General features: G+C 40.6%; 1 protein-coding gene across 1 annotated transcript in view; it reads right to left on the bottom strand.

Annotated features, from left to right (window-relative positions):
• Positions 1–12,355, bottom strand: part of LOC144518105 (uncharacterized) — a 34,920-nt gene that overhangs the window by 3,757 nt on the left and 18,808 nt on the right. The window contains 10 exon segments of the mRNA XM_078250511.1: positions 255–794; positions 2,141–2,249; positions 2,449–2,523; positions 4,217–4,271; positions 4,396–4,547; positions 4,722–4,799; positions 5,035–5,178; positions 10,954–11,028; positions 11,873–11,985; positions 12,247–12,302. Coding sequence (XP_078106637.1) covers positions 255–794; positions 2,141–2,249; positions 2,449–2,523; positions 4,217–4,271; positions 4,396–4,547; positions 4,722–4,799; positions 5,035–5,178; positions 10,954–11,028; positions 11,873–11,985; positions 12,247–12,302 — 1,397 coding nt within the window.

Genomic DNA, 12,355 nt, shown 5'->3' with positions numbered 1-12,355 from the left:
TTTTGGCAAAAGCACCTAAGTCACTTTAACCTGTAATACAAAAAATGAACAACCACTACTTAATGTCAAACGATCAATGTCTTTGTCAAAGTAACAAGCAGAGTAATATGCTCATCTTCACATTGCACCGTCACCCTGATTTTGTTTTTTTAGCGATAATGAGACGATCTCTGCCAATTACTTCAAAAAGGAAAAAAATAATAACATTGTATAATCACATCCCAATATAACTAATGTGTCCTGTTCCACCCTACCTGTGTTTGGCTGTGGTTTCTCTGGAAGAGGAGCGGTTGGAGCCTGTGGAGCTACACCATGCTCGAAGCAGAAAGCAGAGTGCTCTGGCTGGATTGGTGTATTTGGGGGCGAGGCGGGCAGGGCCTCTGGATGTGACTGAGAGAGCTTGTTATTTACTAAACTGGGGTACGAGGAAGCCAAGAGAGTAGGGGAGGCCGGAGGTGCAGAAGGTTGTGTGGGTGACGGTGGTTTGGGCTCAACAACAGCCTGCTCTTGGTTGTTAGTTTGTGGAACGCTGGGCAGGGCCGAGGCTGGAGGGGCAGGCCGAAGAGGTGATGTAGGCTGTGACATGGGGGCTCTGGGCCTTTGTGGAGAGGTAACGGGGCGAAAATCGGGGCTTGTGGGGGGCGACGTGGTGCGGTAGATAGGGGAAGGAGGAGCCCGGGAGAAGGGGGAGACCAGGGGTGAACTGTAAGGTGAGGATGATGTGCTTTCTTCTGCTTTAGAGAAGATGAAGGCTGTGTCTGTCAGGCTGCGCTGGTATCGTCTGAATGGTTTGCCTGGAGAGAAAGAAAACAGTTTGTGAGTAATTACAAATATATATATATATATAAACTCAGCAAAAAAAGAAACGTCCTCTCACTTTCAACTGCTTTTATTTTCAGCCTGCGCATGCGTAAAACTTAAAAAATAACAAAACATAACAAAACATAAAAAAATTCAACTACTAAGAACTAAATTGAACAACGTTTCACAGACATGTGACTAACAGAAATGGAAAAATGGGTCCCTGAACAAAAGATGGTCAAAATCCAAAGTCACAGTCAGTATCTGGTGTGGCCACCAGCTGCATTGAGTACTGCAGTGCATCTCCTCCTCATGGACTGCACCAGGTTTGCCAGTTCTTGCTGTGAGATGTTACCCCACTCTTCCACCAAGGCACCTGCAAGTTCCTGGACATTTTTGCGGGGCATGGTTCTCGCCCTTACCCTTCGATCCAACAGGTCCCAGACGTGCTCAATGGGACTTGAGATCCGAGCTCTTTGCTGGCCATGGCAGAACACTAACATTCCTGTCTTGCAGGAAATCGCGCACAGAACGAGCGGTATGGCTGGTGGCATGTCAGGATGAGACTGCAGGAAGGGGACCACATGAGGGAGGAGGATTTCTTCCATGTAATGTTTTACAACTTTTGATTTTGACCATCCTTTGTTCAGGGACACAGTTTTCCATTTCTGTTAGTCACATGTCTGAGAAAAGGTAGTTCAGTTTAGTTCTTAGTAGTTGAATTTTGTTATGTTCATACAAAGTTTTACGCATGTTAAGTTGGTTGAAAATAAAAGCAGTTGAAAGTGAGAGGACGTTTCTTTTTTTGCTGAGTATATATACATATATATATATATATATATCCAAAAACTGCATGCACTGCAATCCAGGGCTGTTTTAATGAGCTCGTCAGGAACTTCAAGTGAACACATGGTTAGGGCTGGGTATTGTTAAAAAATATTCGATACCAGAACCAACACCAATACCACGACTTTGATGCAGATTCCTAAACGAAATTGCAACATTACACATTACGACACAAATATTTGTATTTATTTTTCAGCTACTACTACGTGAGCCCCGTCTCTGTGCGCAACGTAGTGTTTTTCCTGCGTGTCTCTACGACGTGTGACGTTAGACAGCCAATCACAAACATTATTAGATCTTGGTAGAAGCACGCTGCGTGCTTATTGGCTCACTGACGTTGATGAGATTTATTCCTTAGGTATTGAAATTGGGTATTGAATGACGTGGCATTTTTCGATACTCTATACTTTAGAGGCAATTCGGTCGGTATGGAATTCGGTACCCAGCCCTACACATTGTAGCATTACTCTCTGTTTAAGCTACTGGTACATACCAGTGCGGGAGGAGCCGGGGCTGGTGGGGCTTTGTGATGATGATGATGACAGCTGCCTGAAGAACTCCCTTGGGTTTATGGAGCGCTGGGACACTAATGCTGCTGCCTCCTACAGGTCAGGTACAGTACAGAATGGCCAAGAAATTGAAATTAAACAGGCTGTTTAGGTTTTGAAGCTGGTTTAAAAAAAAATCTAGCATTCTAATGGCAAACGTGTGTACCATTCAGGTTTTTGATGAAGCGCTAATTCAAAGCAATATGAAGTCATGTTTGCTGTATGGGTTTATAAAAGTCTAAGATTCACTTACTGCTGCTTTCTCTATAGACTCACTCCTTCTCAGACGAGCCCTCATATCTTCCATATGCTCCCTTTGCTCCTGATCCTGTCAGTGCAAAAACAAAGCAGCAATCACATTTACATATTCACACACACACACACACACACACACACACACACATTTTATTGCTTTTAATCTCTTCATTTAAAATAGAACAATTTGAGTAGATGACAAAACACTTGAGACTTGTGAAACTTAAGTGTTTTGACATTTAGCCCTAATTAATTATACAAAACAAATCAGTGCCCACTCTGAATATGGCAAAGAAAGTAATACCTTGCATCTGAAAACCCCTCACTACACACAAGAGTATAACCACCTTAACCTTCACCTCACAAATACTAACATGCTGTAAGCAGTTTGCACTCATAAACAAGCTTAGGGACAGCCTCGAGTTTGTAACCCATAGTGAGGAACCATGGTCATACTTACATCCCTCTTCCTCTCGTTTACAATAATGTCTGGTGTCTTAGCTACAATTTGAAATCACATCATTTAGTCTTGCAGTTTGAACATGGTAGCCACAACCCCTGAGTGTTTGTGCTTTCAGCATTCAGTATGATTGTATGTCAAAGTGCCATGAAGTCTTAGCCTGGTCCTACCAGACTCTCGTACATTTCATTTGTACAGAGAGTCTGGCCACTCTCCATTGACAAGTGTTAACTTCCTTGAAGGCAGGTACTCTGTTGAAGTTTAAAACTATTGGATCTGCCCAGAGCCACTTTGGCTCTGCCATAACCAATCGCTAATGTTTGGTTGTGACGTATGTCATGCGCATGTGCAACAAGAGGGGAGACCGACAACTATCGGCTTATATTTAGCATTAGCATCGCTAGCGTTAGCCTTAGCCAACTCCTTCACCACTAACGGAGCGAGCTGGAAAATCAAACTTTTCCCGAACCCTGTGGGGAGGAGGGCCACAACATCATGGCCACCAACAAAACTCAGCAAATATTGTTCTTTATCAGGCTTTAACTTCTGGATATTTGGCCACAACGGACCGAATGGCTTCGCTCACATCTTTCTAGCACACGTCCTCAACGTCATCGTTCTCAGCCACTCCCTCTGTTCGCTGATTGGACCGCCAAATATTTGGCCCAGAGAAAACACAAGAATATACCACAAACCCAGACGGAGTACTGAAGGAAAATTAAAATTGAGCGGAAGTACGTAGGAGGACGGAGCCAGGCTAATGAAATCTATCATGTCTTGCTATTTCAAGGGACTTATGCATAGCAATCATTCAGAGTGTGTGTCAATGACTGACAGGATGATTTGTTTGGCTTTAGGTGTAAAATGATCTTATCAATTATATAGTCCCTTAAAAAAGGCATTATAAACGGAATGATCAGCAGTAGGTACATAGTTCACCTATCCCTGTAAATTTAAATCAGTCCACTGTTTGTTCATGTAGCAGTAAATCCATTAGTCTGTGCACATCAGCAGATGTTGAGGCAGACACTAGTGGCCCCTACATGGATTGAAGGGTCAGTCATAATGTCTTCAGAAACAATTACAGTTTTAGAATCAGACCTCTCAGCCAAAGGTCAATCCAGGTCTTGCGCAGGGTTTAGTGAGTTCAGGCCAGTCTGACCAAACTACAAAGCCAGAAGCCAGCAGGTCAGGTGTCCATTTGTTAACAAGGTAAAACCCATGAAAACATGGCTTGGCCACTTTGCACCATTTTACATGCAAAGGCTGTAAAATTCTAGCAAGATGTACACATCTTTTTACTCACCCATCTGAATTTCTCCTTTTTGCGCAGCTCTTCTTCTTGCTCTGCCTGTTTTCTTCTGCAAGACAGGCAAAAATCAATATTAGTGCATTTCCTGTGTATATGAATCTTTGTTCTTCCAAATCTATACACAATAGAGCCACTGGAGGGCACTATTGACTAGAAACAGACATCACGCTTACCTCTGCTCCTCAATCATCTGTAGCTTCTCATTCATCTTTCTGTCTCTCTCTTCTGCATCCCTCCGCTCCTTTGAAATTCTTTCTCTTTCGAGGCGGCGTCTTTCCTCTGCTGCTCGTCTCTTCTCCTCTTCTTTCCTCTCTTCCTCTTCACGCTGACACACACAACGGGAAACAATGGTAGAATATATTATACTTTCATTTTACTTTCAAATCAAAAACTATCTCTCTTCAAAGCTTTCCAAATGTAAACAGCCGTAAACATCCCGCTGAACTATATTTTAGCCACTCAAATGTGGCCAAATCGAGAGAAGGCTACTCTGGCGTACCTCTGCACGTGCCCAGAAGGAGTCTCTGTTTATTCGTCTCATCTCCATTGCAGCATTAGTTTTTCTGTAGTTTGTACCCTATGAGAAAAAGGAATAGTGAATGCAGAGCCACAAATTCTTTCCAATGCACAGAGCGGCATTTGTCACTTAATTGCATCGTTTTAAGTCACTATACTTAAAACCTTTTCAAATGTATTTCATTATTTTCATGAGCATGGCTGAATTAATATATTGGAATCAAAAGTGTCACAATGTGTACATAAAAGTCTCTGTCTCCATCTAATGGGCAGATGAGGTATTGCAGTGGACTCACCACTAAGTCCTCCTTGTCTGCAGACCTGGAGCTCCTTCTCACCCACTGTGTAGGAGTATGGGCCTGGGCCTTGCTGAGCTCTGCTCTTATCTTCTCCTCTGTCACATCCTCCACTTTCTCTGCACTAATGAACACATGCGCTTCCTGAAACATGGAGGTCAGGGAATAAAAAAAAGATGGCAAGTAGAGTAAGGCAAATGTGAATATAATCCCCCTTTACATACTGCCACACACACAGAGAGCGATAAATCCATACACAAGTACACACAGTCCCTCTGGTGGTTTTCTCTTGGTCTGACTTGGAGTTATGCAAACTTGAAGCCAAACAGTTGTGCAACTGCTTCAGTTTCAAGGATTGTGAGAGAACGAAAATACTCCCTGGCTTTAGCGTGAGGACAGGAATGCAATGGTTTGGATGGTTATGGATGGCAGAGGGGGGATGGGAAAAAAATAAAAAAATAGGGCGTGAGATAGGGAAAGTGAGAAAAAGAGTGTGAAAGCATGCGTTTTAACAAAAAGGAAATAGTGGGAGGCCCTCACTTATCATGCAACAGTTCCTCATTACCTGGAAGTCAAGCTTATGGGGGATTTAGAGATATGAAAAAAAGACTTGACAGATCATAATCAAAAACCACAAAACCAGAATATAGTGTTCCACTGCTGCTATTTCTATGACACAGTTAGGTGTCACATGAGCTGAACCCATGCATGTATACAGGGATTTGTATGTGGCCAGGACCTCCGAACAATTTCCATGGAGAGTAAGTCCAGGCTTGTTGATGGACGGCCAGGTCTGTCAGCCTCCAACAGGAAACCACAGCTTTATCTGAGTGACAACGCTGACACTGACACTGAACAGAGCATTCAATGTGACCTATAATACATGTCAGTACAGTGTATAATCCATATCACTCTAGCTGTCACTGCCAACTATACACACACACACAGACCAGACAAGCAGTCCACAGTCCTGCCAGGGATGCTGGGGAAATCATGGGAACAGACAGAACCACAATCTACAACAAAAGCTCCCAGTAGCAGACAATGTTTACCCATTAATGACACCAACCCGGCAGCCTTATACTGTATTTAAATAAGCACAGGAGGTACAAAACCTGCCAGGGTTAGCGATGGTATCACCTATACTTAATGGTAGTTCATATAAAAGCAGTAGCAAGTGGATATTATTTAACACATACAGTTCAGACAGCTGTGTGCATGTGACTTTAACAGTCTGGCAAACCTATTGCACATTAAACAGCTAACAGAACAGTTTGCTCTCAGGAAAAACTGTGTTCTTAGAACTAGAGTGTTTGAGACCTCCTCTCATTCTCTCACCTTCCCCTCCTTGTTCTTTTCCCTCTTCTTTTCAACCTGTTTCAAACACATAAGATGTGTTTTGTTGTAAATCAGAAAGCTTTAGCATTTTAATCTTTCTATGTGAGCTCATAGTACTGCTTCAACAGTAAACTGCTCTATTTAGGCAAATGTGTCATGATTACGCCTATCCATGCCCTAGATATGTCAATGGGAAAATCCCAGTATAACGTCCAAGTGGGATGTTGCATGCGAACCAACTATCTTTTTAGGATTGGTGGCATTGGGCATTGATGACCTCGGCGATGAAAACGTACTATGGGTGTAAGAATATAACCTCTCTGGGAGGAAAAAGAGCCCAAGGTGATGTGACAGGATATGAGTTACCAGCTCGATATAATTGTGCTCAACTCTGCAAAAACTGTCTGCTCTGGATCTGCATCATACAGTTTCTCTCCTACTCAGACTGAGTTGTTCAGACTGCGAGAGGCAGTAGGTGGATGTGGAGATACTTAAGCGAAGTCTAACCCAGTTAATTGATGGTTCACTTATAATCAATGTTAATATTTGCATGTATCAGTCTGAGTTAAAATTTTGGGTAGCACTTTAATTTAAGGGGTGTGCATGAGACTGACATGACAAAAAAAACTCAGTAAATCACCTTGGTACTGTATTCACTGTCGTCAAAATGGTCTTATAACTTTTATGACATCTTAATGACAAGTCCAAATGGTTCCACTTTACTTGAGGTCAAGGGAATTATTGATGACACCGTTATAAAAGCATTTGATGGTGAAATCAAACTTTATGACAAGTCCAAATTAACTTGAGGTCAAGGAAAAATATTCATGACACAATTATAATGGTATCATGACAGCCAATGTACCAAACCAACCACTTATGACAGTTTTAAATAGACACTTTAAGTTTGATAATTAGGCCTGCTATGACATATTTATGACAGGTTATGTTGTCTAGGCTAATGTCAAGTTGTCATAACACAGACATTGTTGTCTTGGTTAATGTCAAGTTGTCCAAAAAACTAAAACATCTCAAACAATGCTAACTTTGCATTAAAAGTGTCATCATTTACTGAATGACACTTAATGACAAGAGTCATAAAAAACATTCTTAAAGACTCCTTTATGTTTATGACATGTGTCATGTCATGGTTATGACAGTGTCATGTCAGTCTTTTGCACATCCCTTCAAATAAAGTCTTACCCAATTTTGTTACCGTTAGCTAAATTATTACTGATTTAAAAGTTTCTTTCAATGTAAAATATTACGTTAGTTGATTAATAAACTGTAAGATAAGATTATTGTTGCATTATTAGCCTTTTATGTTCATGCCATTTAATGAGAGTTCCTAATGAAAGACAGAAGCAACAATAGAGGCCGATGTTGGTTGACATGAATGGAAATCCTCTGTTCTGAAGTGTGTCAGGGCGAGATGACAGACGTGAATGATCTAAAGTGCTTCAGGGTTTAGTGAATGGACCCAGACATGTTGCTATATTCCATATTTACAATAGAAGTACTGTTCTTTGTTGCAATCCAAATCTCCTGCTCCACCTTAAAAGACATTTGGCATCGTACTAGGCTGTCATATCACCAAATAAAGTTATGTTCATATTACGTTTGATTATTTAAATTAAATTATCAAATTAAAAGGTAGAAAAGATTCAAATTCTCCTGTGTCTTCATTTCCAGTTTTACAACCATTTCATATTTAACTACTGTATATCACACACACACACACACACACACACACACACACACACACACACACACACATACACACACACACACACACACACACACACACACCCTTCTGACTCACATTATTTGTTATTCTTTCAGTAGAAACAGAGAACAATGGACACATCTGTACCCTATTCATATTTTAGTTTTCATAACTTAACACCACACTGGAGTACAGTATGTAACGTACCCAAATCTGCTGCTGCAGACTCGCCTGAACGAAAAACCCCTCACTGCCAGCTGGGACATGCAGCATAGCAAGCCAGAAAAAAAAGGAAAAAGAGAAAGAAAGAAGCAAATAACAAATACAAACTAACAAAGTACAGAGGGAATTTCTAACTTACTGTATCCATGGCAATTTAAGCCAAGATTCTAAGAAAACAAGCTAACTGAGCCCCAAGTTATTATCGTCACTCAATTTATGTAAGTGGGTTATCTCAGTAGTTTTGTTTCCCAGTCTTCGCAAAGTCAAGTAGGAATTTAGCTGAAAGTCAGGATTCTTTAAGGCTGCAGCATCTGTTGATTTTCTGATTAACATGGACAGAATTCAACCTTGCCTTGCCTTGGTAGCATAGGTAACATCAGCAACTATCCTACGACCTCCTACTATTTTGATTTCATTTCTTCTAAAAACAACTAGCCTTCTAGGTCCCCTGAGACAATGTCAAATCAGTCACGTATTGTTTTAGAATACAAAAGAATCAAAACGAGAGAGGTGACCTTAAAACAGGTAGCCTATGAGTTTTCATGAATGCATTATGTAATGCCATATCTTTGACTTTGCATTAGCATTGGTGGAAAAAGTTTGCATATCCTATACTCAATTTAAAAATCCATTAAAATTACAAGCCACAAGCTCACAACTTTTCCTCAGTTAAAAAGAGACCTTTGAATTGTGAATGAGCACCGATAGACGCATCGATTGATCGACTCTTAATTGATTAATCAACTGAAATTGCCACTCAAATTGAATGGACACAGAATCAATGTATGGAGCCTGGGATAGAAGTAATTTGGTGCTTGTTATCATTGAAACATGATTACACGTTTGTGAGGTCTCCACAGATACAAACTATTGTATCAGTTGGTATAAATATACATTTTTATACAGTCTCACTTCTTGGACTGCTGTTTTTTGCCAGGCATGGTGAAATATTTGTGAAGATTAATAGAAACTATAAAACAAAATGGTTTCAGGATTAGTTAATTTATCACGACACAAACCCAGATGATTTCCCAGACAGAGGTATGACGCAGACTGCTGTGCTGTTTTACAAGCTCCCCATGATGTTTACATTATTCTTTGCTAGCATATGAAATCAGCTTTTACAAAAAAATTATTTTTGTTCATGAATAATGCATGTGATAGGAAAGATGAATAAAGATGATTAAATGACCATCATAGTGTGAAAAACGTCACGTCTGCTGGCAGTTAGAATGAACAGAAGACAGGATAGCACAGTTACGTATCATCACTACAGTCTTTGCAAATGAAATCCATATGCTTGGCTATGATGTCCATGTTGCAGATACAGTATGTTCTCTTTTAGTCTGAACCAGCTATAACTAATAAATCTAAGTATGAACTGCTGTGAAAAGGAAACATAAACTTAGATTATTTTTCTAATTCTTACAGTTCAAGCTAACAACAGTTTGGTCTTGATCTAAAATAAATAATTTCTGTTCCCTTTTTTTCATTATTCACAGAGAACTGACTTAGTACTGACAGTAGTGACCATAAGTTGATTGCATAGTCGTGACACAGGGCAGGCCTTTAATGTGTGTGTGTGTGTGTGTGTGTGTGTGTGTGTGTGTGTGTGTGTGTGTGTGTGTGTGTGTGTGTGTGTGTGTGTGTGTGTGTGTTTGCTAAGGTTAGGGTTCCCAATTTTCCCACAGTTCTCAGAAGGAGAGACGATTTTCTTCACTCCACGCCATATTGACCATGTAATCATTTCTCTACAATTTTGAAATCCCCTATGAATATGTACGCAGGCCCAATGGTGCTCTTTCACACACACAATCACACACACAATCTCACAGAGGGGTTAGGCCCTTTCTGACAGTGGCTCACAAAATCCCAGACTCGACATTTACTGTTTAAAAAAAAGAGACAAAAAAACAACAAACATTCCACAGATGCTTCTGTAGTTGACTGGGTGATGCCTTTATATGGAAACTAGTAAACCTTTAATAGGTCAATTGACCCTCTCCTAGTAAGATTGAAATGCTAAATAAACACAGTTTGAGTGGCACAGATGGAGAGAAGTTGCAGCTAACATGGTGATGGATGAAGTTGCTGTTATACTGTATACACACCTGAATCATAAAAACTGAGGTTCTCTTTTCTCTATTCCCTCTACATCCTGTCTCTCTGATCACCACTAGAGAATGTGCTGTGACTTCAGGTTGCACCACAAACAATGGAGCTTTCAAGCCCAAACTTAGCTGTCTCTCCCTGGTAGCGACAAGGCAGATAGACCAATCGCATAACCAAACGCAATAGAACAGGAAGTGGACTGAGGACAGGAAACTCAAAACAATACAAAGTAAACTGCTGTGAGTAAATATAGAGTTTGTGAGCACAAAGTCTAGAGACCAGAGATACAAAAAAACTGAAGAGGAAGAACTATAGCAGGGCTTTTTGCGAAAACAAAGAGTGCCAGGTTATTTTAATATACTGGACTACGTCTGCCACTCCTCAATGCTAAAAATGTCACAGCCTGAACTATATCATCTTTAATGCATGGTTTAATGGGGAACAAATAAAATAGACAAACTACTGGATAAAGTGCACAAAAGTTAGTGATTTGTGATTAAGCACACTGTGATCTACTGCACCTTGAAGAAGCTTTTAATGGCTGGAATGTGGCTGGCACATTCTGTCCTTCGGAAGTCATCCACATTTTGGCCGACCTGCAGACAAACACAGGATGTAGACACTTACATTCATATCATACCTCTCGGAGAGGACTTAAAAAGAGGAGGAAGAGAGGCTGAGGTAAAATAGGATTCACATTGCAGTATAATCTGTGTTTCACCATTTGGATAGATGATTCAGTGAAAACATAAAAGCTCAAATATTAATAATGAAGTACAATTTACAGCATATCATTATATAACTATGCAGCATTATTTTGCATATTTATAAACCTGATATAAAAGAATGCATATGTTTTTTTAAATATTCGACTGGCTGCAGATGTAACACCATCCCACCATGACTGCAGAACGGCAACATTGTAAACATTCTCCCAGCCTCTGTTTTTTGGACTAATTCATGGCCAGATTTTAACCAATCAGAGGTAGGGGCAACCTGCCTGTTTATAACAGAGCTCCACAACTGTCTGACAAATATCAGACATGCCCTGTGATTCATAAAGTTTTCTATTAGAATGAGGTATGTGCTACATGCTCACAGCATTTTCCAACATGTCAGATGCCACATAAGCCTGTGTCAAAACAGGACCATATAATGTGAATACGTGAAGCAGTTTAGGATTTTCTCCAGTGCATTTTACAGATGAATCAGTGCATAGTCTGTATGTGACCACTTAAGATGTTAAACCTATTATCCTGGACCTGCCACATTACTTTGCTGTATCTAAATGAATGCAAGTCTGTGTGTGTACCTGCTATTCCCATATGTAAGTACAAAGCTTACGTGTGTTTCTGTAATTTTTGCTAGTAGGTTTGTTTCTTTAGCATGATAAGCTTGTGCCTACATGAGCTAAAGCCCATGAGCCAGTCTGCCACTCACCCAGCTGATCATTGCAATCCGGGGGCCTCCTGTCTCCACACTTCCCACTTTGCACAGTCCATATTGAGGCTTGGAGATGTGAAACTTCCCTGCCAGCTCTGCCACACCGCCCGCTGTTAGAAAGGAGTGAGGGATAAGGAGAACTTGGGGCAACAAAGGAAAAAGGAGACTGATGGAGAGTTTGACAACAGAAATGCTACATTTTCTCTCAATAGCAAATTGTAAGAATGTTAGAATATTCTCTAAACGCCAGAAGACATGTGACTTCCTTTTAGGCCAAAGTGAAGAAGCTGACAAGTTGCATTGTTTGTAGGGCTTAAACATTCAAATGTTGCATTTCTAACAAACATACCACATATGACAGTCCTTCTTACCTCCTGAGTCAGCCAGTTTGAGCTTGTTGGTGACTCCATCATATGCGTATATTGCCCTGTGGACATACAGACAAACACACAGGTCAGCTTCTGAGAAATGTGGGTGACA

Source organism: Sander vitreus, chromosome 5 (assembly GCF_031162955.1).
Source record: "Sander vitreus isolate 19-12246 chromosome 5, sanVit1, whole genome shotgun sequence".
Taxonomy (NCBI): domain Eukaryota; kingdom Metazoa; phylum Chordata; class Actinopteri; order Perciformes; family Percidae; genus Sander; species Sander vitreus.
The sequence above is the reverse complement of the archived record's forward strand: the minus strand, read 5'-3'. Positions and strand labels throughout refer to the sequence as shown.